Below are 27,565 nucleotides of genomic sequence, written 5' to 3' on the forward strand. Positions count from 1 at the left end.
AATGCAACCTCTCCTGCTCATCCCCAGTGCTCATATCCAATGGATAATAAAACCACAGGCTCCCTTCTCATTAATCCCTATTTACGTGCTCTCTCACTTACATAGCACTTTCTGTCATTAGCAGCACAAAGCCGAGAGACTGCCTTGTAAGCTTCACACCACGTGAAGAGGCAGACCTCACTTGCTGTAACCTTGCAGACCTAACTCAGTGACAAGTACCTCAGCAGCTCCCAAGAAACACAGCTCTCACCCTTCCACACCAAACTAGTTTCCAGACAACGGAGCGAGAAATCAATGAGCCCACAAAGTTATATTAAAAACAGGTCCTATAAGGAAGTAAACCTTGCTACAGACCATTGTTTGTGCCAGTAATTACAGTGGTAATAAAAGGATATATCTAAAGCTGAAGAATGATCTCCATATTGACACCTAGCATTCCTTTTCAAGCCACAGCTAATTCTTGAGCAATACTGGCTAAGAAGCAAAACAAGGCTAATGTTGAGCTATACTTCCTGCATGCACAAAGGTTTCCACATTGCTTTACAGGAACAGGCTAGAAGAGAGTGTATAATTGTCTCTTTCCAACTTGTTATGAACAGCAGGGAAATGTGTCACCTCAACAGACACAACAGCTACAAACCATCAGTCAAGTACCTGAAGGGACACCAGTCTGCCCAAGTGAAGTGAAGGGGGACACCCATCTGAGTGAAGGCAAGGTTTGTTCCTTATGGATGTGTACAGCTTATGTCACACACTGAAATGAAAACAGTAAAATTAAACCCATGCAATGCTTCAGGTCTTTATTGCAGCTGTAGAGTAATTGACACATGGTTAAAATATCCTAATATAATCACTGAACTTTGAAAACTAAGTTTTTCTGTAGGTTTGTAGTGTCCTGGTGTTTTCATTCCTACAACGTTCATATAAAATCAAGTTATAAAAACACTGATCTTTTTTAAACAACGGAGATTGATTCAACGCACAAAACTAGGAACCACATTTTGTACGATCATGACAAGAACTCACAGAGCAGCCTGGGGCCTTGCAGCATTGAACATAAGAGAAATGTCTTGGTCTGATGTTCTGTTACCCAGATGAGTTTAAGGACACAGACACAGGACAGGATTGTAATCTTTCAGTTCTGAGAAAAGAGAAAGAAACCCACAGTGCTGAAGAGGAAACATTCGACTGAACAAACAAAGAGTATCTTCAAAAGCAAGAAAACCATGCCATTTCTCTCAAATAACATAAGGAAGACCTAGCAGAGATGGAGGTGCTGTAGCAGGAGTAGTCACTGTTGAACAGTGTGGCTGCTGGGACTACAAGAGGACATAAGCAAGCCATGACAAACCATGCTAATAAGTAAGACAAATCTTGGTGGCAAAATGCGGTCCACAAAAGATAGGTGTGTTTGATTCCTGGTGTATTAGCACCTTTAATCTAACAGCATTGAAAACACTTTAAAGTAACTTACCCAGCACGTCCTAGTAAGTGTAGTTCAAATAAGGAAACAGGCTGAATAAGAACAAGATATTGTCCGCAAAATCTGCATATTAAAACCTTTTGAGTACAAGCTACATTTTGACCAAAGAGGAAAAAAAATTCACAGAAAGATCTCTCACAGCTCTTCAATCACTTTTTAAACATTTTTTTGTCTTGCATTTCTAATTAAATTGAAAAATGATGCACATAATATGGAAATTTACATCTGTCTCTAAGTCAACACCCTTCCTTGCAAGAAGAGGATTCTTCATTTCTCATGTGCTACCCTGCTTTATGGAGTCAGGCAGTGCAGATGTGGCATTTACAGCTCACAAGAAGTTATTTCTGTTCAATCTGAATTGCAGAATTGTAGGATGTTTACCACATTACAGTAGGTTACATATTTGGCTCTGGCTGGACAGAAAATCCCTTTTAAGGGATTTTATTTCATTTATTTTATTTCATTTTCAGAGTACAACTCTAATCAAACACATAAAAATATACAGGAAGTCTTTCAGCTCTATGACTAAGACTCACACTGATGTTTCTCATACATTTTCACAGAGATTTCACAGAATCATTTTATGACATCACAAAGTTCTCTGAATGACTGAAAAAGGTGTAATTGGTATTTATGTCACCATCATGTAACCTACCCTCTGAAATGATTCCCGAAGACTATACTTAGGCTGTTGGAGTAGTCTGGCCATGTTTACGTACGGTGTGAAAGCACAACCGCAGCTCAGGACAAACTAAAAGTCTTTTAGGTCTCCTCCGCATTAACTATAAACGATGTTTATAGTTTTCTCTTGCAATGACAGTACCTGGACATGTAGAGAACTGCACGAAAGCACAGCACAAAGCAAAAAAAAACCCACAAGCTATGCAGATTTAAGCTGTTGCCTAAATGTCTTTGATATCACAGGATTACATTAACAAATGTCATCATACTGCACAAGAACTGCAACAAAACACCAGTTATTAAGTTTTTAGGTACTCAAATATAAATATGAAAAAATCATTAAGAAATATAATCCTAAATATAAATCTACTTCTATTTATTTTTTTAAGAAAAAAAGGGTTAAAAAATTAGAGTAAAACAGATAGCTTCAAGTACTTTCTGCATAATAAACAGTTATTATTAGCACGGATTAAAAAATACTTGTCGCCTTGCAAGGGACAGTTGAATAGAGGCTGGTGATTCATTACAAAAATGGCCTTTGATACAAACATATTAAAAAACATGTTAAGTGTTGTAATGTAGAAGAAAACAGATGTGCCACAGTACTACCCCAGTGCTTGAGATGCGCAGCACAGTACAAGATACACCTTGCACTCTGCACATTTACATTTCGGAGCAATGCAACTCAACATACAGAGCCAGGCCATTTGGGTTTAACTCAAAAGTCAGGAAAGTTTTGCAGCAATACATTTGACCAGGTGGCCTAACATTTTTGAGGCTGAACAAGAAATCTAATCTGAAGTGTCTCCTAAGTGCTGGCAATGTTTGCGCCTTTTAGTGTGTGACCATGATCATTACTCTTATTACATACAACAAGAAGTACACTTGCAAAATACACTGTCAGACTTTAAACCTCCAGGTTTTCTGAATGTCATGAAACGAAGGGAAAGTTGGGGCCCAAAAAAACAATGTAAAATTGCAAGTGAGTATGGAAAAGGAATGATGTAATCAGACAATCAATGAAAATAGTGTAAAGGGAAGATGTAACTCAATTTCTATGTGCTGTGATAGTCTGAACCCCATCTCTTGTAGTACCTATATGGAGACAACTGTTGCATCAGATGCATTTCAGCAGGTCTCGCTGGCATGCACAGAAAAGACAGTCTTCCTGCCCAGTATTTTGACAACTGTCCAGTGTTTAGACAATTGAAATGTCTAAGGAAGCAATGTGAAAACAGAACTAAACACTCCAAAGAAAAGATATCTTAGCTTCTCTGGAAAAAAAAAAAGAAAAAAAAAGTATTTGCAATTAGATAATGTCTACAGTGAGACCTCTTTGAGAAAACATTTGCCAGCTACTCAGAGACAGACACTTATTTTTACCTCTACCAAAAAAAACACAAAAAAACACCACCAATAAAACAACATCAACAACCAAAAAAGCCCAGCTCCCCTATCCTGCAACTCTGTATACTACAGTAGGAACAAACCTCTCACAGCTAAGAAGGGAACCAAAGCAGTATGAAAAAAACAACAAGAAATCAAAACCTTCTTGCACAGGTCTATTAAATAGTGTGAAGACTTAAACAGAGGCAGAGCCAGCACTGTTTTCTGTACTAAAACACAACGCTGCAGGGCTTAAAAAAAACTTCTGATCAACTGAGCCAGAACAGGTGACTAGTGTGCTAGGTTCAGTAGTGTTTGGAAAAGCTTCAGTGAAAGTATTTTGTAGTAAGTTTGAATATTTGAAATAGCAAAAAAAAAAAGAAACAAAATCTCCTCCTCCAACTTGTACTTACCATCGAACCATCGGTAAACTTAACAGCTTTTCAAATCTGGTGCTCACTTTCTAATAATGTGATTACACAGAAATTCTACCTCTTTCTTAGCTGGACAGTTCGGATTTGTATATGAAAGTTCAATGCATATCACAGTTATTAACATCCTTTTGATTGTTTAATAATCCAGCAAAGTGTTTCTTAATTACAGCAGGATGCAGTTGCTAGCTGCTTGCAAGAACAATGTTGAAATTATATTGAGATAAAAACTATCATTTTCACATGTAGCAATAACTAATGTTTTTCTTTCTTTTCACAGAACTAAGTGCAAATGTCTAACAGACAATGGTGATAGTAAAAGACAATTCTCATGCAAAAATTCTTCCCTGTTCATAGAATTCGCAGGATGTCTCAAAATCAAGCCTTTTTACATCCTTCTCTACCCAAGAGCTAGTTGTTTTTTATTTTTGTGTTGATAAATTTCTGTTGCTTTTTAAAATATCGATGACAAGCAAGTTCAATTAGTTCCAGCCCACCAAATATTTTCTGCTGCACAACAAAAAAGACTATCATGGCCACAAAGTACCATCGTGCAAAGCGGTACAGGTACAGCAGTGCCAACATACCCAGTGGGAACACCGTCCAGTACAGAAGCGAGATGCACTTAACTGCAAAGACCCTGAGTTCTGATTTACATGGTGGAATAATGCTTTGCCTTGTTTTGTCAAAGCACTTTCCACCTTCATAGAAGTGTCGGAGTCTCTCCTCTTTTTCTTCCCAACGCTTCTGGCACCAAAGCTGTAACTCCTCCTTAGAAGTGGGCACTGTCTCTATGGGGTATCTCTGGACATGGAAGTGAATCTCCTTGGGGAAGTTTCCATTCAAAAGGTGCTTCTCCGTCTGAGGAATGTTTTGGGGGTATGCCACGGTTATGTCATGGATAGCATCGAGATTGTTACCTAGAAGAAAGATTTGGGGTAAAAGATCAATACACGTAATACAGCAACCAAAACACTCATCACTTCAAGGCACGATTGAAAAACTGTCAAAATGGTGGCAGAAATCCCAAAGATACATTAGCTACACAGTTTTTTTTATCTTCTGGAATTTGAAGGCTGAGAGGTCACAGGTTTCCCAGCCATTACCTCTTCTGAATCCCAGCAAAAACTTTTTGGAACAAAATTATACCAATTTGTACAAACTAATGTAGAACTACAACACAGTGAGTAAGAGGATAAAATCAAATTCGAAGGAGAGGAGATGCACATCTGATCTTGGAAAAAGAACAGAGCATGCAGGACAAATCTGTTACAATTTTCCAAAACACTCATACCTGTGCTGCAAACTGAAATTACCTTTAACTAATCAAATATAAATAACAATGTATGTTCCCGTGAACGTTGCAAAAGAATGAGTTTTAAATTTGATTTAGAGCAAGCAGCACACAGTCCTAATTTATCGATGATTTAAGAAAATATACCTGAAGCATACCCAATGTAAACAACAGGAGTTCATTTAATCTAGGGTTCCTTACAAAGGCTGAGGAAGCTCTCTGTCTACAGCTCAGCCAGTTTGGCGGGGTACTCCAGTTAACACAATTTTTTACAATTTGACAACCCAGTACTCTGACAGGGTGAGCTGTTGCCTACTGCATTCCAGATCTGGCAAACACAAAGTGTGGTATAAATGGTGGAAAAGCTGAGCTTTACGTAAACCTCATATTGTTAGCTATTTCGCCAGACTATATTGAACCATGTAAAAAGCAATTGTAGATTAGAAATTCAAGGGAATGCTGATGAAAAAACTCAGTTCTTCATTACTGCGCCTGATCAAGCCAACAGTCCTGGGAGCAGAGCATTATTGCCAAAGTAGGTTTTACAATCACGTCTTTGTACTAACCGTTTTTACATGGATGCTCTTTCTACATACCCTTTTTGCCCTCAGCCTTTGACCAGACATTCTTTTTGGATTGTATATAGAAAATTCTGCCAGTGTAAAACTGATCTAAAAATAGGTGCACTGGACATTACAGAGCAGTTAAGTTCTGCCAGCAGTAATTTATCTTGTCTTGCTGTTTCTATTTTGCTGGCTGTCTCAGTGCAAAATAGAATTGGAGACTAAATGCTGCCTACAGTTGCGATGTCTGAAGACAAATGCTGAGTCACCAGGACAGTTTGGGGAGCGCTGACTGACAGATAGGGTGATTAAGCCAACCAACACCATCAATACCAGGCAATGGGTTGCCAGGAGATAGATGGTGATATGAAATCACACAACAGCAAGTCCTAAGGCGTTAGACTGGAGCTGCTGCAGGACAGCAAAACCCATGATTCCCCTGTGGCCAGGGATGTCTCCACTGTCATCTTCATCCTTTGAGGATTGAGCGAATGACTCGTGTTCTTGTACATAAAGCCTGAGTCCATGTTACGACCGTATCGCGTGCTGATTGATAAGAATTTGGCTGTATCTGCAGAGGGGCTGCTCCAGGGACTTGAAAAGCCTTTTTAAGTCAGAATTCTAGAAATTCTGCGCAGTTAGAAGCTATGCTAAGTGGTAGGAATTGTAGATGATGAGCTATGTTGATTGTTTATTGCGTTTTTATGCAATAATAAATCTCTAATTATAACCACAATCCTGCGGCCGGTCTTCATTCTGCCAAGGATCCCTAAAGAACCTGCCCGTCCTCTGCAGCGCTGGGTGACAAGGACAGAGCAAATCAGGTAACATTCACTATGGAGGTTTCTTAGTTAAATTACATTTCAGATGCAAAATTAAACAAAACCATTAGGCAGGTACCCCAGCTATTCAAGACAAAAACACCAGTTTCAGTTGCTTAACATTCTTACAACCTTCATTCTGTAGCAGAAGACCCATATATCCTTCATACCTATGAGCAATATTCTGTCCTACACTTTATAGAAGCACCTTAGAAAAAGAAAGCTTACTACTGCACTCAGGAATGGTTAACGAAATTTATCTGTAGTTATTGTTACACAGCTATAAATGCAAGGTAGATGATTAATACATGCTGCAATCTCTATTTTTGGATGATAGAACAGCTCAAAAGCACCGTTACTTTTCTTTGTAAGCATTCTGTGCTCCAGTCAAAGTTATTTATGTTTCAGGATATGTAGATACACAACATTACTTCAATTAACCACAATGCATAGCTGGTCACTTTGGGCAGTGCACTTATATGTGGCATGGGAAGAATTTACCAGGCTCGCAGCCAAAATAAACAGCATCAGAGAAAGATGCCTTCTTTAAAAAATGTTTCCAAGGAAAAACTAGGACAAATTCTCTCACTATGCCAGCTACTCCATCAGGATTTTTGTTCTGTGTTGAGCTGCCAGATCTGGTAGCCTATTAGAGGTGAGGGTGCTGCAGCCCCCAGTTCCGTGGACCAGCTGGGGGCACGTGTGAGCACATACTCCCAGTAGGTATGCACACAGATATGCAGGTACAATATAGACACAGGGACAGCCATGGATCAACACGGACAGGAAACATTGCACTTACGCAAACACAGACGGCCCCGTCATGTTCCCTTCTCCAGCTGATTGGGATAAAGGTCTGTCAGTGGAACTTAGGTACAAACGTACATCCCCATGGATTCTCCCAACAACTGGTCCTGGAGCCTTGCCCCAGGTGCTAACACCGGGACACGTGTGCCCCTTGGGCTGGAGCCCCTCCCCAGGGTCTGGTGCAGACCCCTTTGCACAGATGTACACACACTGCTGACCTTAGACACTCGGGGCCAGCCAGTAGCTGGTCCTTCGACCCTCTCTTCTCCAGTTGCCTCAAGCAGAGAGAAACAGACGGACATACAAACTGGTCTCAGCTGACCCCAGGATCTATAGTCTCCCCAGCTGGTGGCTTGGACCTTGTAATCCCTCTAGTAGCCAACTTGTGACCCATCTGATCTCCCCAGTATCCAACTCATACTTACAACTGCTTCAATAACTGGTTCCTAAATATCCCATAAATCTTGCACAATCCCCAAACGCTCTTTTCTGCACCTCATAATGATTCCAAAAGCCCTGCAAGCAGCAATCCCCATCAGCCTGTAAGGTGATGGCTTCTTCTGTTGATGCACCGTGATGAATGTCCACCCTTGCTCACAGCTGGTTGCACTCCCATGACAGCCCTGGTTGGAACTGGGGCAGGGGCTCTGTTTCTCTGTCTGGGTTTTGGGGTTTCCCTGCCTGCTGTTGTGCCACCGCCCTTTGTGTGTGCACAGACAATCCTTTTATCTCACAACCCAACATTATAAAACCTTACAACCAAGAGCCTCTTACTACGTTCAAAATAAAGATAGCATAGGTAAACTGAAAATTACTTTTAATAGTGTGTGTTAAATAATACATCAGCACAATACTTCAGTTCCAGGGGGAAAAGTAGCCTGAATGTAAAAGCAGGATTAAAGATTATTTCAGGCTTTTTTCAAATACATTTGCAGATTCAATTGGTGAAAACTGCCAGAAGTGATGCTCAGTCCCAGATCACAGTCCCAAATATATGGATTGGTTGCACCAGACTCATCCCCTGCACTACAAGGATCACTCTACAGCTCAAGCACTGCTCGTTCCTCAGTAATGAGTCATGCCAGTGACAAGGACACTTTCTTGCTCATACCTGGGACTGAGCAATGCTGAGCAAGCTCACTGTGAGACAAAAGGATCTATCTACATAAGCACTGACTTGAGGGCCAAAATGATGACTCAGAGCGGAAGCTCTTAAAACTCAAAATGACCATCAGTGTGCCAAAAATAAAGATGAGTCCCAAGCAAATCCATGTAATGAACTGCTCAGACTCTCAGCAGTCTGGAAAGTGAACAGGCAGATGAACCTCCTCAACATTAGCAGTGGTGGCTATGACCCTTTTTCATTCCCAGTGAGGGTCTCAGCAGCTGTAATTTGTCCTGCTTTACTTACCATTGACATTACTTTAAATCATACAAGGATTATACGGTCTCTTCCCCTGCATTGATCCAGTAGAGAAGATGCTATTCTTAATCAGTACCTCACAGAGCACTGCACTGATGAGTTGTTGAGCCAGAACGGGGATGCAGAGGTGTTCTCACAATAAAATATTCATGATAACCTTAAAATAAGCTATTCTGTGAAGTCAGGCTAATACATAAGGGCCTTGGCCCTTCTACCTCGCACCACAATGTAACTACACCACCTTCCTCCTGCAAAGCAGCATATCTATCCCTTCTCCACAACAACTCCAGATGCTTCATACATCTCCAGACTTCATAAAACATTGCCTTTAGCTCTTCCCATACTTCCCTTAACATCCTCAACTCTACACACATTTCCTTAGGAAAGCAGACAGGAGGCTCACCTTCTGTAAACAAACTGATCAACAACATAATCAAAGCAGAGATGGAAATGAGTAGAACAAAACCGGCTGTATTGCACAGTATGTGATTATTTTATGTTAGCTTTGAGATGACGATGTTTTTGGACATAAAAAAAGCCAAAACTGCTTACTAGGAAATATTACTCTGTTGGCTCCTGAGATTTGAATCACTTTTCTTTGAGAAAACTACATTCTGGAGTATCAGAATGGAGCAGGTTCAAAGATTTACCTTGATTTATTCAAGGAAAGTATCATCCTTGTGAAGATTTAAAACTCCAGGCAGCCCTCCTTAAACCAGCAGTGTCAACCAGGGTTAATCTAAATCACTTTCAATTCAGTAGTTATTGGAAATCTTTTTTCGCTAAGTATAGCAATCACATAAGCAATCAAAAAAGGACATGATAATGCTGACCTTGATTAACAGAGAAGAGTGATTCTGCATAACATATCTTTATCTAGCTATCCCTTTTTCCACTGTCATTGTGATACAAGGAGATACAGAGACCTTTCCCCCTGCCAAGAAGGAGTTAAGGCAATAGCACCTCTTGTCCTTGAGAGTGGAAGCCTGGGAAAGGGACAGTGATAGGTTTTGTGATCATCAGCAGGAAAGAGGAGTGCTCTGTGTGCTGTGCATGGGAGTAGAGATCTACTAGGAACTGTCACAAGGTACCTCCGAGGTACGAAGACCAAGATAAGGTCATCCTCATAGCTATCAGCGTACATAGCATAAGCTTACTTGTTTTGTTAAATGCTTTTGGATCACATAGTTTTGTAGTCTGCAGTCTGATGCCGACATCTCATAAATGTGTACGACAATACCATGAACTGAAGTTGTCTACAGATATATATATTACATATATACATATTATATATATATATATATATATACAGATATATATATACTGAATCCATGTAGTTTACTTTCTGACCACACAGTTCTGTTCAGTTAAACAGGTCATGCAGTGTCGGCCTGCTCTACCAAACTTGTAAGTTGCTCATGAATAAACTAAACCCACTGAGAGTCTTAAATCTCAATATGAAGCACGTTTTTAAAAGCTCAAATCCCTCTTGTAGCTCCCTGAATCTTTTCTAATATTTCAACTTACTTTTCCAAGTGTGGGTACTGGAACCAGATAGAGTTTTCCAAAATGGCCTCATTAAGTTCTTACACAGACACCTAAGACTAATACTCCTACTTGGGGTTGATTTTTTAAATCTTTTTGATGTCTCCAATGATTACATCCTTTCTTGAAGGTACAGTACTGCTTTGAGAGCCGATGTTCACCCCTGCTTATTAAGCATTATGAAGTCCTTTGCTGTATCCTAGAAGGCAATGGAGTCAGTAAGCTACAGTGAGAATACCAAGGACAACACCTGGGTAGGGTTTGAAGTGATGTGCAAAAGAGCTGAGGCACAAAACCCTCCGTGAACTATGGCTGAACTGGGCATCCACCTCCCATGGACACAAGAAGCCAAAGAAATGGTGATGGGGACCTGACAGGTACTGCTCCCCAGTTTCTAAGAAGCATCTAACTGGAAAGGAGAATACTGTCTGGCACACCATCCTTGAAGGACTGTTGATGCCTGAGTTGAGTCAGGGCATGCCAACAAGCTGTGGTAAAGTTTTTCTACTCTTACATACGACAGAACCTAAGGTTCTCTCACCCGAGGCCAGTGTTTGCTAATCAGCTTTGTGTTTGTAGCTTTAACACCTCCCTCCTTTTATTATTTCCTTAAGTCAGAAGGGGGACTACAGTAAAGCAAACAATAATTTACCCAAATTTCTTTCTTTCTTTTTTTTTTATCAGCATAATGTCACTGAACTTGTAATGCCAATTTAATCTAATCAACTCTAATACCTCTCACAGATTTAGCGATTCTTTGCAGAGACTATAAATGAATGTATCTGCAATGTCAGGGGTAGATCTCCCTCCTTCCTACTTGAGGGGATGCTCTTCAGTAGACACATCTGTCAGCTCCCTTCTTCCTCTGCAAACCAGATCAGCATTAATACAAGAAGGAAGATGTGGTATAATTCAGTTATAATATGAGAACTCAGTACCATGGGAAGGCTGGGAAAACTAAGAGCAGATCAAGAAGTAAATTATCCTTATCTTCAAGTTAAGATGTATCAAGCGCTAAACTGATTCCTAGTGGATTAAACAAGAACACTCAGGCACATGAAGGAACAGTGTACAGGGGTGGTGACAGGGAACAATTTGACACAGTGGCTCTCTCTGCAAGACTGTCAGATGGCAGTTGCCCTTAAGTCTTCTCTCCCAGGCTCCAAGGGGTTAGTTTCTGAATTGCAAAGCAAAAGCTGCTTGAGCTATAAATAAAATAGAAAATATGTGGAGAGGAGGGAGCAAAGGGATAAAAGGGTTGGAATAACAAGTTATTTTCAGTCACTAGGGATGACCAGGCATAACTGACTCACCACTCTTTACTCTATCATTCCTGAACTACATTTATCAAACCCAGATAACAAAAATGCTATATTTATTCCCCTGCATGTATAGCTGCCCTCTCCCAGCTCCCCATACTTTGTGTCTGCTCTACACACATATATAGAATTAGGTTTTCACATGTATGTTACATGTTTGGAAGGAGAAAAGGTTGTTTCTAGGCTTATTGTACACTATTACTTATTCATACTGGAAATGGTATTTCATGTAATAGGCACTTATGTAGTGGTATGCAGCTCTACAACTCCACTAAACTTTAACATGAATTTCCTGGCAAACTGACAAGAAATTCAAATGAGAATCACAATTATGCTTGAAATAGAGATAATTTACTATACTGCAGTGAAATCCAAGTCTACCTTGTCATAAGATGTCTTCGCAGAAAGGCAAATTTACATAGATTAGAAAATGGCTGATTCCCTTCCCTTCCCTTCCCTTCCCTTCCCTTCCCTTCCCTTCCCTTCCCTTCCCTTCCCTTCCCTTCCCTTCCCTTCCCTTCCCTTCCCTTCCCTTCCCTTCCCTTCCCTTCCCTTCCCTTCCCTTCCCTTCCCTTCCCTTCCCTTCCCTTCCCTTCCCTTCCCTTCCCTTCCCCTTCCCTTCCCTTCCCCTTCCCTTCCCCGTTTCCTTGTAAGAAGTTAAAGTAGTCACCCAAGTATTTCTGGAAAGCTAAGCATCATGACAATTAAGCAAAAGTAAGGTATCAAATAACCTTAAAGTAAATACATATATATATATAAAAATGCATATACAAACAACTCAATCTTATTCTTATCTTTTAATATAACAGACTATCCACCTAATTCCTCTTCCCTGATAGACATTTGAAATCCCTGGGTATCTGGGAAAGAAGCAATCCATCCGTATACAAACTAAAACCACATCCTTATTAGAGGCAATCCAGTTCTGCTAGAATTCAGCTGTTGCATCTGGAATTTCTCCTGTCATTCCCAACTGGCCTCAATGAGTTAACAGTCAAACAAAACACTCTGGAACAGTTTACATACACAACTGCCATCCCAATGATGTTCAAAACAGCAGGATGTTACTGCTAGGTAAATAATGCAGCTGGCTTAAAACCTGCATTTTTAAAGATGTCAGGAACAGCAGTATGTGTGAACTGTCATGTTGTAGCACGAAAGCGTATGTTAGCTTTCAGCATCCTAATTAAAACACAGACGTTAAAGGGGCTACCCTTCCTCATCTCTCTGTTCATTCTATAAGATGTTATTTATTTCCCCCGATTCTTCCAAACCCTTTGTTTATACTCTTTTCAAAAACATTTTTAATAGTCCTGGGATTTGCTAGGATGGAGAGTAGGGATTCTCATAATTTTGTCATAATTTTTAACCATTTTCAAAATGTTTTAGTTATAGAACATTAGGCCCCAGATGATCTGCAGGCCAACCTTGAAACTTGACTCGTCTTTTGTGAAGTCCCTAGAAAACTAGCATGAGACAGAGCGTGAGAAGTAGAGAAAATAATTCACTACGGATGAAACAAGAAAACAGCTGCAGCGGTTCTTGCTCAGTAATCAACTGATCAAAGTGTATCTTTTCAGGAATGCCATGGAGTTGTCACTTTCCGTCAGACCCTCAGTTCATGTCAATGGAAGGATGGTACTATGAATAGCATAACACCATCCAACTGAATTGCAATGGTAGCAATAAGTAAATAAATAATGGCTGTTATATAAAAAAAAGTTTTATGTTTGGCTTCTAGTGAATTAAAATAATTCACTTCTATAGCTGAGATAAAAGGTTCAGCTTAACTGTCTCCTCTTACTCATTTTTTCCCCTCGTTTAATGGCTACAAACAAGTAACCTGTTAATTCAGCACACTTTGCTATCTGTTCTTATCACTAACCAAAGTCAGCCGCTAGAGAGTACTCTTTAGCTGCTCAGTTACCTTCCACTGTTTTATAAACTTGCCCTCTTCAAACTGTCCCAGGCATCATCACTTATGTCTACAGTAGCCTCCAGGAGCCCCAGGAAGAGCAATCTGTAATGAGTAGTAAATTCAATTCCAAACAACGCTATAGGTGGGCTAGATGATGCACCCAGTACCATCATATTTGGGATACACAAGGAGAAACAGAAAACACATTCAAACTTTAGAGAAATTCAGTATTACAAATACAGGCCATGCCAATCCAAAATACTTGATGAAAACATACCCTGCAACAAAAACAAAATATAAACTATATGTTGAAAAACACCTGCCAGCAGCCACCTCAAATATTTGGATTGAGCGTTTCCACATAAATCTCGAGCCAATCTCTCACATTTCATGCCTCACTGGTATGTGCTATTGCCATTCTTGGTCACAGTGGCTTGTTTTCATTTCAGTGTACAAAGCAAAAGGAATGCAGAACAGCATCAGCAGTCTGACAAGAAGGTATAATTTCTGCACACAGAAAATTATTAGGCTTATAATCTCTCTCTGATCAATACATGTACAATTAAGTGACATTATCCATTTGCTCCAGCTTGTTTTAAATCCAGGGCAAGGATTTTGCTCTGAAAACACTTAACACACTACCATTCGAAGAACTTCTGCCAAGTATGTCTGTTTTATTATCCAAATTCACAGCTGAGGTATATTTACATAGAAACAAGCTCATCTATACACCTCACTGAGTTAAATCAGTTTGGGGCTTGAGAGGCACTTGAGCTTCATTAACCAGCACAGCCCTCTTCTTGAGTTAAGTTCTTTAATGGAACTTAATTCTTTGAGATTCAACTCTAATACCACTAATTCCATTTCCATGTTTTTTTCCTCTGCTGGCTGACTACATAAAACGTAGAGCCCCCAACACAAAAGCATACAGCATTGCAAAAAACAGGCATGCAGACCCACGACTGTATGCACTGAGATATGAACTTATTGTTCCTAATCCCATGGTGCTAAAACAGTTTCCACCAGACCACAGTACACAAGTGGACAAACCTTATTAAATTTAATCAGCCCAGTACTTGGGGGAGCCATCTTAATCAGTAAGGGATTTAATGAAAAGCTGCAACTCCAATGAATACTCTTTAATTACGACTGACTAATATTTATCCACAAAGAGGAATTTGTTTCAGCAGTAGTCTGAGGACCTGGAAGAAGCCAAAGACATCAATTTAATAATGGAATGCCTAATTAAAGTATAATGGAAACCTAATTGTGATACACTGCTTTTATAGCACACGATTTATTTAGAACAATTGCTTTTCATTGGGCTCATTAGGGAAACTTAATCAAAACACAATAGTAAAAAAGAAAAAGGAAAAAGAGAAACATTGGAACTTTCATGATGATTATAATCAGCTGACGAAAGATAGTGACATGCTTGTCAAATAAAGCACTGCCATCCCTTCACAGGCTGTGGTTGAAAAATTTCAAAGGCTAATGATTATACAGTTCTTTTCCTCCTTAACAACATGGGATCAGACCCAAACCCTGCTGCAGCTATTTGGTGGAGCTACTCTGGTGGAAAGGAGCCATAAAGTTGAAGGCTCTCAGGATTCTCCTCAGAGAAACCTCGTGTAACACATGCAGCTTCCCAGCTATTGGTGAAGTATATATATCCTGCTGTATTTTATTCCTTTTGTTGGTGAAGCACCAGGAAAAAAGCAGAATGGAAAGGAGCTGCTCCTGCTGCTCCTCCACCCTGCAGTGCCCCGCAGCAAACAGGCACAGGGAGCTCCAGGAGCAGATAACCTTCCTCCAGCGGTGGCTGCTGGAACCGCAGATCCCTTGGCTTTGGCTCAGTGTTGTGATGTGAGAACGGTTTTACCAACAGAAGCTGTCATGACTGTCATGGAAAAGAAAAAGGGATGCTAGGATCTGTGAATACACAGCGCCATGGCTTTGTAGATGAACAGCCGATTGCAGTCATTTTAAATGCACAGCAGCAAAACAGCCCTGTCTCTAGAAATAACAAGATTTGTTTATGGTTTTGTTCCAACTACTGCTGTTCATAGAGATGGTTAGAAAAATTATACCAAGGTCAGTTCTTTAAATGAAAATGAGCAAAGACTGCTGAGTGCCTAAATGGTCATTCCTAAACCTAGGTGTAAGCTGAATCCTGAACATCCATCTTTTTGTACTTCCACATGTATGATGCTGTCAGTCTGCCAGCCTGAGAAGTGAAAAGTGAATTCTTCAGGCACAGCAGAAGAGTAGGATGTGGGGCCAGTGGTTCATCTTCAGGTATGGTCTCAGTATCGCAATGGTGATGCTGAGAGAGACCACTCATCCCAGTATACAGTGGCCCAATACTGAGCCAAATGTATTGCTCTGCTCGTTTTAAAAAAAAAAGAACGGGTTGAGGCTCATAATCTACATGTTGTACCTTCATGTTAAAGACACAGGTTACAATGGTCTATTGCTTTTTAATACAGATCAGAAGGCAATCCCATGATGGTAAGTGAAGTCACAGACCAGATGTTGTAAATCCCTGTTGTATACAGACCTGTTTGAGCAGAAGTCTAAAACTCATTTCCTGAAAATATCTGCTAGAAACTTCCACCCCTGAACTCCAATGAACATTTAACTCAGATGGCACTGTGCACTAGAAAGCCCTGAAAGCAGTCATTACTAATGTTCTGAACACTGATTTTTGACACAAATATGAATATGTACATAACTAAATCACAAGGAATAGAATCAACTGATTCAATTTAGGAACAGCTTACACTGGACTTTTCAAGAGCTGCAGAATGATAAACCACAAGTTGGTCTTTCTGCAAATAAATGATGAGGTGATGAAAAATCCAATGTAACTTGACTGAGATCATAGACAATTTAGGTCTAAGAAACAGTGCTGGTAGAAACTGCACTTCTGTTTGTCCACCAGGACAAAAGAAGAACTTCAGCTGCTTTGCCTTATTTTCTGAAATACGGAAAACATACCCAATGGATGCTGAAACCCAAAGTCCACCACTCATCTCAGTATATTTTCTGCCCAAGTAATAGTGACAAAAACTTCCACCAACTTTCCATCTGCACTGCCTTTTGAAAACATTAAAAACAAGAAAACAAACAAACAAACAATAAGCAATTATAGCATGAATATCTTTGCAACTACACATAGTGACCAAGATAAAAGAAATACAAAACAAAAAGTGAGATCTAGTATTTTTTTTCTCCCCTTGCAATGTCAACCTACAGTCATAATATCATTAAGTGACAATGGTAACTTTAACTGTGCTGTTTTACCCTAGGTATGGCATTTCAAATGTCAAGGCTGACAAAACTCATTCAGCAAACTGACAGCTTCTGTTCAAACACCTGTAGTAACTCATGCTTTGGTGGGCTTTGTAACAAAATGAAAAATTCCTTTATTAGTTTATAAAATATATTTTATGTCAAATCAAAACACAGCGTTAGAAGAGCGAATATGCTGTTGCAATAATAGATAATATCTCAGGAGATTACAAAATGGAATCTTTTTCTAGATCAATCTACAAACGGCGATGTTGTCGTAGTATCATTTCACTCTCACCAACTGCAGACATGAATGAATAATTCTACCCATAGAGTAAAATCCTGGCACGTGTCGGCAATTTAAATTGACTAGTACAGTGAGTTATGGTGCTGTGATGAAATAACTTTCTCAGCAAAAGCTCCAAGATGGAAATGAATTGGCTACTGTCCACTTGTCTTTGCTGACTTTCAAAAACTTCTCCCTTGATACTAAGAGTGACAAACTAGGTATGAAGGTGATTTTAGACTCACTGGTAAATCATTTCACCTTATCTGAAATGGAAAACTGGTGGAGGTCCAGAAAGCTAATTTTACCGTTTTCCAGTTTTTTCTTTGAAGTTATTTTGGTTGTTTCTCTGTTAGAACTACTAGGCACATCTTTATGTCCCTTCCTAAGCCATACACCTTCAAGAGAACAGGCAAAGATAGCCACAGTAGTAGTCTGATACAATTTTATTTATAGCAGACACAAGGCAGATATGAGGCCAAGTTAGTTACTGGGAACATCCTCCTGAGGCTAGCTGCAGGAAAACCTTGTTGGAATTCTCAAAGGGAAAACTTCAGATTCGTGTAATACTTAGAAGAAACCCCTCCTTTATGTGCTGCACTGGGGCTTGATGGTCTTTGCCACCTCCAGTCAGGTTAACACCAGGCAGGGTACATATGTTATCCAGATTCCTTCACAGGAAGGTCCTGGTGTCACCGGACAGCGGGGGCATAGTGGGGTTTGTACAAAGCTGGAATAACAGTACGTGCAAGGGTAGAGTGGGAAGACCTAGTGCCGAGTCCTGCCAGCAGTCCAGACCCAACTGCGTCATGAGAGCCACTCAGCTGAGCACACGATTCCTGATATAGGCAGCTCAATCTCCAGTGGGTCCTGAGAAGTCCCGACCCTGTACTTTCGTTTTAGCATCTGCAAAAGAAATATAAACTATAGCTATCAATAGACAGAATAGGTGTACTAAAATAGAATTTGTTTATGTAACACTCTGAAAAATACATGATTACTCAGACACTTCTACAACAAGAAGGGTTGTAAAAACTGATGAAAAGTCCATCATTTCATCCGGACAGAATCCTGAATGTTGACACTACAGCTGATCTGTGTAGCTAATTCTGATTTACTATACCACGCTTTCTCTTCATGATCTATTCTCTGAAATTGTAAGCCAGTAACAATACCTGTCTCGCTTCTGAATACTGAAGAAGGGAAGAGCAGAACAAACACCACTTAATGCATGATGCCCTGAATTCTTGATTCTTAAGCATATGTTCTCAAAAGGCTGTTTTAAGAAAATATTTACTTTTTGGTTGTTATGGTGATCATCTTTTCACAGCAGTTTATAAAAACAGGAATGGCTAAAAATAAAAAATCCAAAGTAACCCAAGGAACTAAAAGGGGAATATGGCATGCAGATTTTTCTGGTTTCTGAATAAATCTGCATATAGTATCTTGCAGCAGCACGTTTTACAAAGGGAATTAAAGCCATGAAATTAACATTTTAATGAAGTAGAGAGACCATTGACGTCAGGACTACTCACTGATTGCTGCTTCCAGGTGGCCTAATGAGATGAAAATGAAGTTTATATCTTTAGCTAGTCTGAGCCAGGCTTGTTTTGTGACTGTGATTGAATTTAAATGAGAAGATACTTCTGTGTGCAAACATGTCTAGCCTTAGCAAATCTAGGCATAATAAATGCTTAATTTAAAATATTTCTTGTTAAGAAAAGGGATTTCAGCCTTCTGCCACAATTCAAAATAAATGCAAAGCCAAAGTTTTATCACTAACTCTATAGCGTGCCACAGTTCTGTACTGATTGCTCCAGGAATCCCCATATAAAATTTTTACTGCAAAATGTCTTTGTTTATCTGTCAAGAAGCAGAAAACATTCTGGATTCTAAAGGTGAAGTAGGATATCGTAAATCCAAGGTAGCCTGTGGATAACCTATACTGTGACTTTTTTGGCACCAGAAGCATGTTAGACATTCAGGTCAACTGATGGAAATGCAAGACCACCATATATTGTGAAAGACACTTCAAAGGAACTGCAGCACATCATAAATTACATGTTTCTAAATGACGCTGAGAGTGCATTTTATTTTCAGCCTTCACTGTAAATAGTGAATAGATATGCATAAATATTCTTCATCTGGGAAGGGGCAGCCCTGTTTATATGTACAGACTGGGGGACAAGATGCTGGATAGCAGCCCCACAGAAAAGGATCTGGGGGTTTTTGGTCGACAGCAAGCTGAACACGAGCCAGCAGTGTGCCATGGCAGACAGGAGGGCTAACCGTGTCCCGGGGGTGCATCAAGCACAGCATTGCTAGCTGATCAAGGGAGTGATTGTCCTGCTCTACTCTGTGCTGGTGCGGTCTCACCTTGAGCACTGTGTGCAGTTTTGGGTGACACAATATAAGAAAGATATAGAACTGTTATAGAGTGTCCAAAGGAGAGCAACAAAGATGGTAAAGGGTCTAGAGGGCAAGACATATGAGGAGCAGCTGAAGTCACTTGGATTGTTCAGCCTGGAGAAGAGGAGACTGGGGGGGAGGCCTCATGGCGGCCTGCAGCTCCCTCATGAGGGGGAGTGGAGAGACAGGCACTGAGCTCTGCTCTCTGGGGACCACCGATAAGACCCAAGGAAAAACAGCTTTAAGTTGTGACAGGCGTGGTTCAGGCTGGATATCAGGAAAAGTTTATTCATTGAAAGGGTGGTTGGGCACTGGAACAGGCTCTCCAGGGAACTAGTCACAGCACAGCCTGCTGGAGTTCAAGAAGTGTTTGGACAATGCTCTCAGACACACGGCCTGATTTCTTGGGTGGTCCTTTGGGGACCCAGGAGTTGGAATCAATGATCCTTTTGGGTTCCTTCCAACTAGGGATATTCTATGATTGTTTCTTATTAGAGGAATGAATCAACATTGGTTTCATGATATACTTAGAATTTCTATGAAATTGTGCAAATATATTTAGTATTTTTCCACTTCCTAGCCTTGTTACAATATTATAAAATAAATATATAAAAAACAAACCCCAAACCAGACTCAATTACTAACACTATACCTGTTATTTAAGTCTAATTCTCACTTCATTCCTAGGTTCACACATCTGTGATGTAGACCTCAATAGTCCTAGTTTCTCACTTCATATGACGACTTGACATACGGTCTGCTGCTGAACAGTGTCATTGATCAGTACTAGAGAACATAGCAGGGCAGGAGAAATGCAGAAAAGTTGTAACTGACCTTCCAAACTCTTCTCCTAAGTCTGTGACCTAGAGCTAAAGAACAGTAATGAGAGGACGCTTTATTCCCCTTACAGGATATTCTCTATTTTGTCCATTGTGAGTTGCAGGTTCGTAAAAAGAATAAAGGTGATCCATCAACAACACTCTGCTGTCTTTAAAACCAAAAGCTTCATAGGAAACCACTGCTATGGAATAGCCCTCTGCTCCTCCGCAAGATGGGGTTACTGTTGTTTACTACTTCTAGTAGACTGCTTATAAGCCTTTTATAGGCATCAGCTTTCTAGGCAAGCCACATGTCTGGATACAATATCTCTATTTGCATTCCTTTTGTCTTTTTTGTCCCCTTGGAACAAGCTATTGCACATGGATTATATTTGAGGATTCACTAACTAGATTTTAAAAAAATGTCCCCCTCAGTAATGTAACAGCAATAGCTGCTAAAGCTATCCCTGACTCCTCCACAGCACTGCCAAGCAATGACCCTGACTGTTGAGGCAGAGATTTCATAGAATCATGGAATCATTCAGGTTGGAAAAGACCTCTAAGATCATTTAGTCCGACCTTTAACCTAGCACTGCCAAGATCACCACTAAAACATGTCACTAAGCACTACATCTACATGTTTCTTGAAGATCTCCAGGGATGGTCACTCAACTACTTCCCTGGGCAGCCTGTTCCAATACTTCACAACCCTTCCAGTGAAGACATTTTTCCTAATATCCAACCCAAACCTCCCCCAGCACAACTCAAAGCCATTGCCTCTTGTCTTATCACTTGGTGCTTGGGAGAAGAGCCCAGTCCCCACCTACCTCCATGCAACCTCCTTTAAGGTAATTGGAAGCACAGTAAGGTCTCCCCTGAGCCTTCTGTTCTCCAGGCTAAACAACCCCAGCTCCTTCAGCTGATCCTCCTAAGGCTCGTTCTTACTAGGTGTGAGTCAAAGTCTTAGAAATCTCACTAGGTGTGAGGCAGAGTGAAATTGCTTGGAAGGACTTCATGAAATATGCACCATGCCCTGCCATGGGAACTCAGAAGCAGAGAAAGTGACTGACTCAAGCAAGGCAGCCAGGAAGAACAGATGGCAGACACAGATTTGTGATGCTTTTGTTTCATCAGCAGAAGAACCCATGTTCTCATGAGCAAATAAACACATCTGAGTGCAGGACTGCCACCTGGCTGCGGCGACTGTCTGGGACATGGAGCCTTCAGATCTGCTTCTTACACCGTTTGTTTTACTGAGCCAACTGACCTGGACAAAGGGCTGGGTATCAACCTGCATGTTCAGCATGCTACAAAAATAGAAATGCATCCTGTTGTGGCAGCAAATACCTTTCTAAATAACTTTCTCTCCAAAAGATGTTTTTAACCACTTTTATTCTTAGGAAGCAGATGATATGGCTAAACCAATCCAGTACTAACTCACCTCCAGAAGGAGCAATATTACCGGTCTGCTGCTTCACACTGCATGCTCCCTCCCATTGCTCCCCTGGTCCTGCAGTAAGCCCTTTCAGCAGATGTAGCCAGCAGAAGCTAACCCTGCCAGAGAGCTGTGCTTGTAACTGGGGCTGCAGGGGAATCTGAACACCTGATTGCTGAAGGAAGTGAGATGCTGGTATTCCTGCTAACTCCATCATGAAAGCTCATCAGGCTGGAGTGGATGCTGTATGCACAACACATTTTCATGTTAGAAACCTCTAACTTCATCCACCAAAGAGAATAAGCACTCTCAGTTTACTCCACCCATCCAAGAGGTCAGTGCTGGCTTGTCTTTCTCGGGGCAGGAGACTCAACCTGCAGCTCACATCTGTTGTGTTGGTAAGATGCAAAAACAAGATTACTCAGAACACTGTGTCCTCCTGTAATTCATATGAATTCTGGGCCAAGGGTTGGGACATTTTTTCTTCATTATTCTATCATTGCCTAGCATAGCAATTTGCAATTGCTATTGCCTAGAACAGCATCTGGAAAAAGTTAGGTAGCCAGAACAGAGTAACAGACATGAGCTCAGTGTGTTCCCAAGACCTGATTTTAAGAGATACAACACACCTGCAGCTTTCAGCAAATTCATTATGGAGTTAAAAGGCTCAAAGCTTTCTGACAAAAATCAAGCCCGTGAGGATTGAAAGTGCCCCAGAAATAGGCCACTGTTTTCTACACACTAGCTAAATGCTCCAGAGGCTTACGAACATTTGCCTCAAGTATGGATTGCAGTATTTCAGCCTGGGAGGTGACAAAGATAATGAATAACCTCAGCAAGATCCACGTCCGAGAGGGATGTTCACAAATTCCTGGCTAGCAGCAGATGGAAAAACAAAGGCATAGAACCACAGCTGCTCCTTTTCTGAAGTGGTGAAGGACCCAAGAGAACCTCCAAAATTCCAACACTTCCTCCCAGCTCTCTCTGGTGGCATAGGCTCTTACTCCATTTTTTTAGATAAATGCCCTCTGCCCTTCATCTAGACACATTGCAACATTCAGACCCAAATTTCTGATCACTGACAAAACACAAAATTGCTTTGATTATGGAACAGGTGCATGCCTCACATGCTTTAGCACAAACAACTCCAAGCTAGCTGAGAAGAAAACAACCATGTTGTATCTACGTTGAGGTAAAACTGTGGTTTTCAGCACTTTTTAATCCCTCCCCCAGTATCGTCACACATTTATTTATCTGTAGCAACAACAGCTTCAACAGATTCCTGAAAATAAAAACTTCCAGGGACAAAGAAAATCACACTACAAGTCACCAGCTGCCATCGATCAGTGCTCAGCTCTTGACAACCTCACACACAAACCACTTCCTGATGTCAGCAGGAGATACTCAAGAAACAGTGAAGTGCCTTGAGGGAAGAGCAGAATGAAGACTGGACTACACTGCCTTCTCCAGATGTGCACAGCCTTAACCTTCTAGACATTTACGTTTTAATTTTGCAGACCTCATCTTGAGAAAAGAATTACAAGTAGAGTAGTTCCCTAGGTTTTCCACTCCTCTGAACTACCAGAAAAAAAAAAAAAAAGAACGGAACTGACTTCAATTTATTTGTATGCTTAATACAGACGTTTATACACTGACAGATCAAACAGGGCTAACATTTGATTGACAGGGCAACATAATTACTTCTTTTACTCTTTTTACTCTTCTTTTGATAAAGAATAAACACATTTTTGTGAAAATTGAAAATAGCCCATGGTACCTGAGACAAAACAAAAACAAACCAACCAACCAAACAAACAAACAAAAAACAAAAAAAAAAAAAAAGGAAAGAAAAAAGCTCTACAGCATCCTTCAGTTTTGATTCCCTGATTTTATACTGCTTTACAAATGACAAAGTACTTGACCAGAGAATTAATTGCAGAGACATAAAAATAATTCTGAATCCCATCAAGGGACGTTTATATGAAACCACGTGAGGTTCCTGTTCCATCAGAAAGCTCTGAGTAAATGGCCCTGCAAAGAATCTGCTTCAGCCAGAGGAAAAGAAAGCCTTGCCATCAGAATGGCATGAAAATGACAGCACCAAACTAGACACAGGCACTCTCTTCCATGACTCTTGCTACACCTATGTGAAGTATTTATAAACAGTGGCTAATGCGTTTTCTTAAAACAAGGTTGTAGTTTGTGCATTTAGTATCTAGAATTAATAGTTTTTTTTAGGAGACAGGTATATGCTCTCCATTCACAATATGTACAAAAAGCATGCATGCTTAATCCTGTCTAATTATCTTTTCTACCTTTATGAAATGCATCTAGAATTTCCATCCTAAATTACGCATAGGATTCTTTATTGTAAATGATGTGACTCACCCATATAAACGTAATCTGCCAAGAACTGCTTACTGTAGTCAACTGTATGGCAGGCACATTACTGGCAACATAAAGTAAATTACCTCAATACCTCCACTCCACCCACCAGCTTACTCTCCAAAGTGTTAAAGCTAAAAGATATTTTATGCTGCATTTTGGGAATACTCCTGCCATGTACAAAATGAGAAAAATTCGGTATGAAAACTTTTCTTCTAGGAAGGATTCGTATCTTTTTGTGTGTTTGTTATGCATTCACTATGTGTGGCGGACATGACTCAAACATGTTAGTCCTAGCTGGGACCTGTACGAGGCTGATGACTGATAATGATGACAATGCCAGTCATCATAACAACTTTCACTGTTAGAGATGAATCTCAAAGCCATCTAAGTGGGTTCTAGGGATTCCTCTTACTAGGACTGAGGACATGATTTTCCTTTTTAAAATGCCTAGACTGGCTGCTAAAAAAGCTTGGATAAGGTGTTTAAATAATTCCTGTGGTGTTTCACTGACTGCTTCTCAAAATTAGCTTCCAGGTGTAGTAGATCCACTTATTTCTGTTGCTTAACTAAAGTAATCAACAGTTTAAGGATGTTTTATTCAAACAGATGCTTAGCTTGTACTTTTCCATTTCTTACATGGAAACATGGGCACAAATACGTTCGCTTCTTGCTTCATGCACAGAATTGCAATTAGATGCTAACCTCGTGCATCTAAAGGGGAAATCATCCGAAGTTTCACAAAAGTTATTTTTATATTCCACTCCAAAATAGAAAGGGTGTACTTGGGAAAAACAAAACAGGCATTACAAAATAAAGATGTCAGAGTATAAAGGTACTGTATTTGGTTGTTTCAAAATCTTCACTCCTTAACGACATTACAGCAATGAATGTCCTGTGTGTGAAAAAGACCCTCACCCAGCCGCTACCAAACAAGTGGTCTGATTTTATTTTTGAGAGAAAAGCACTCACAAATTTAACCTACTCTGGCATTCAGAAAATATTTATTCCATATAGCAAAATCTATTAAATTGGAACCTAAAAAAGAATGCAACTCAAGTATTTAAAATTTACTATTAAAAATATCATCTCCTGATATAATAAACTACATATATATGTGTGTGTATTGCTGTATCTGTATGTCTATATGTCTTTAAAAAGCAAGTTGAAGCTTTTTATTCTTGTTTTCAAATAAAAATTATTTGAATTGGACAGAAAGTGGCTACTGACAGCATTCTATTAAACATGCAAAATCCATTTGGTGGAAAAAAATTATAAAAAAGAAGCATTTTTTTCAGTTAACAGGGTAACTAATAGAAATATTTTGTGCTTCAACATGTTTAAAAGAAAGAAGATACTGGCAGAAGATGAATTACAGAATGAATTCTGTTTTGGTTACAAATTGCTTATTTTTATTTTCAGAAACCTAATGCACTGCCAGTCCTGTGCAATCAGATGTGCATAGCTTGATTTGTGTATTTGTGCAGTCCCCTGACCACAAATGAAATTGCTAGATTAGGATCTAAAATTTAAAGAACCTTCCTTAACCTCTCATACCTGTGTATTTATATACACAGGCACCAGCACCTTGAACAATTTACAACCCTTCTGTGTATGCTTATTAATTTTCACTGTGCCACCTACATCTTTCATTTCCCCTTATTTCCCTCAATCCACAAATCCTATTCTGTGCAAGCAAAGGAAGCCATAAAGTGGACAAATATGATTGCTGAGATAGTAAGTGAATAAGAGAAGCACCACATTATACAACAGAGTATTATATAACGTTATTCCCTCCTCATATATATTATTTGATTTTCTCAGACACAGGAATACAGGATGGAGAATACAGATCCAAGGTCACTTTCTGTTTGCACATGCAGTTGCTGTAATTGGACACAGGTCAGGTGAGTGCACACATAGGAAGTGATTTTGAAAACTACATCTGTGTACAACTACCTATAGTTTTTTGAAACGGAATGATTTAAAAATAATACTTTTAAAGTTGTATCTTACAGACTCTTAACCTTCACTAAAAAGTGATTATATAACATTTCCAAGCTATTCTGTGTTGCTATACAGACCCTGTATTTTATTAACAGAATATAGAGTGATCAAAATCCCAGTAGGGTATGCTGACATTACTCTCCCTCCAGCTGGTCTTCTCAATATGAAATGTTCTCCAGTCCACAAACAGGAAAAACTACAAAAGAGCTGACAGCATCATATGCCACAGATACATGCATCCCTGCAAATTTCCAGTTTACAATACCAACAGCTGTATGAAAGACAAAACAAAATAAAATAAAACAAAAAAGCATATTCATAACAAGATTTAAAAAACAAAAACAAAATCCCACACCTTAATAGTTCAACAGTTTCTGGTTGAGGAGCTTCAGCTCCTTAATATCTGTATATAAAAGCAGATTGTCTAGCTACAGAAACAAAGATGCAGAAAGACAGATGGTGTTGCATGTAAAAATTGTCCATTTTTATGTCTACCAAAATACAACCGAGGGTGTGTGTGCAGGAGGTGTAATCCTCTTCCCAAATGAATAGAGGATTTTCAATACAGGATGGGTCCAGAGATAGAGGTCAGAGAGAAGAGAAAGGAGAAAAGGTCACATTCAAGCTTTTAATAGACTGTATTATTTTCTGGAGGATATAATTCCAAAAGTATTTGGCAAAACTTCAGGACATCCATCAGCATAAGCAAAATGAGGGTCAGTTGGCTATTCTGTGAAATATTGAGCATTTTGTGAGTCATAAATTTAATAAAATGTGGATGTGCTAAATTTACTTCACTCCCAAGTCACACCCTTTTTTGGTAACCTCTGTCCATGATATTCTTTAATGCATCAATAATGGGAATCCTCCAAAAAAAAATAAACTCAAAGAAATTAAGACTGAATAAAAACAGACAATACATGAATACCGAAGTCCCATTTAAGGTAACAAAAGAATAGAATAAAAACTCCAGACACACACACACAAACCATATATGTCAGTTTTGATACAGGTTTTAATTAATGATAGGAGAACCAAGGTTTCACAAGGCTCCTCTAATTAAAGGATTAGGACCTTGTGAGTAGTTTTGCCAGCCTATGATAGACTTTTCACAGCTATTACACTTGAAATCACAATTGTTAAACTGAGCTATTTCCCTACATATTCCATACATAACTGTATAGCATCAGAGCGTGTCCCTCCAGTCGATCTAACTATAATGTCGTTACCAAAGCATACAAAAGCAAATTTTGACAGACA

General features: G+C 39.7%; 1 protein-coding gene across 2 annotated transcripts in view; it reads right to left on the reverse strand.

The window, feature by feature from the left end:
* Nucleotides 1-774: 774 nt before the first annotated feature.
* Nucleotides 775-27,565, reverse strand: part of LCLAT1 (lysocardiolipin acyltransferase 1) — a 98,495-nt gene continuing 71,704 nt past the window's right edge. For both annotated transcript variants that reach the window (XM_083831250.1, XM_083831251.1), the window contains one exon: nt 775-4,901. In XM_083831250.1, the coding sequence (XP_083687376.1) occupies nt 4,393-4,901 (509 nt within the window). In that variant the 3' untranslated portion in view covers nt 775-4,392. The remainder of the gene's footprint in view (nt 4,902-27,565) is intronic.

This window comes from Anser anser (assembly GCF_964211835.1).
Source record: "Anser anser genome assembly, chromosome: 3".
Taxonomy (NCBI): Eukaryota; Metazoa; Chordata; class Aves; order Anseriformes; family Anatidae; genus Anser; species Anser anser.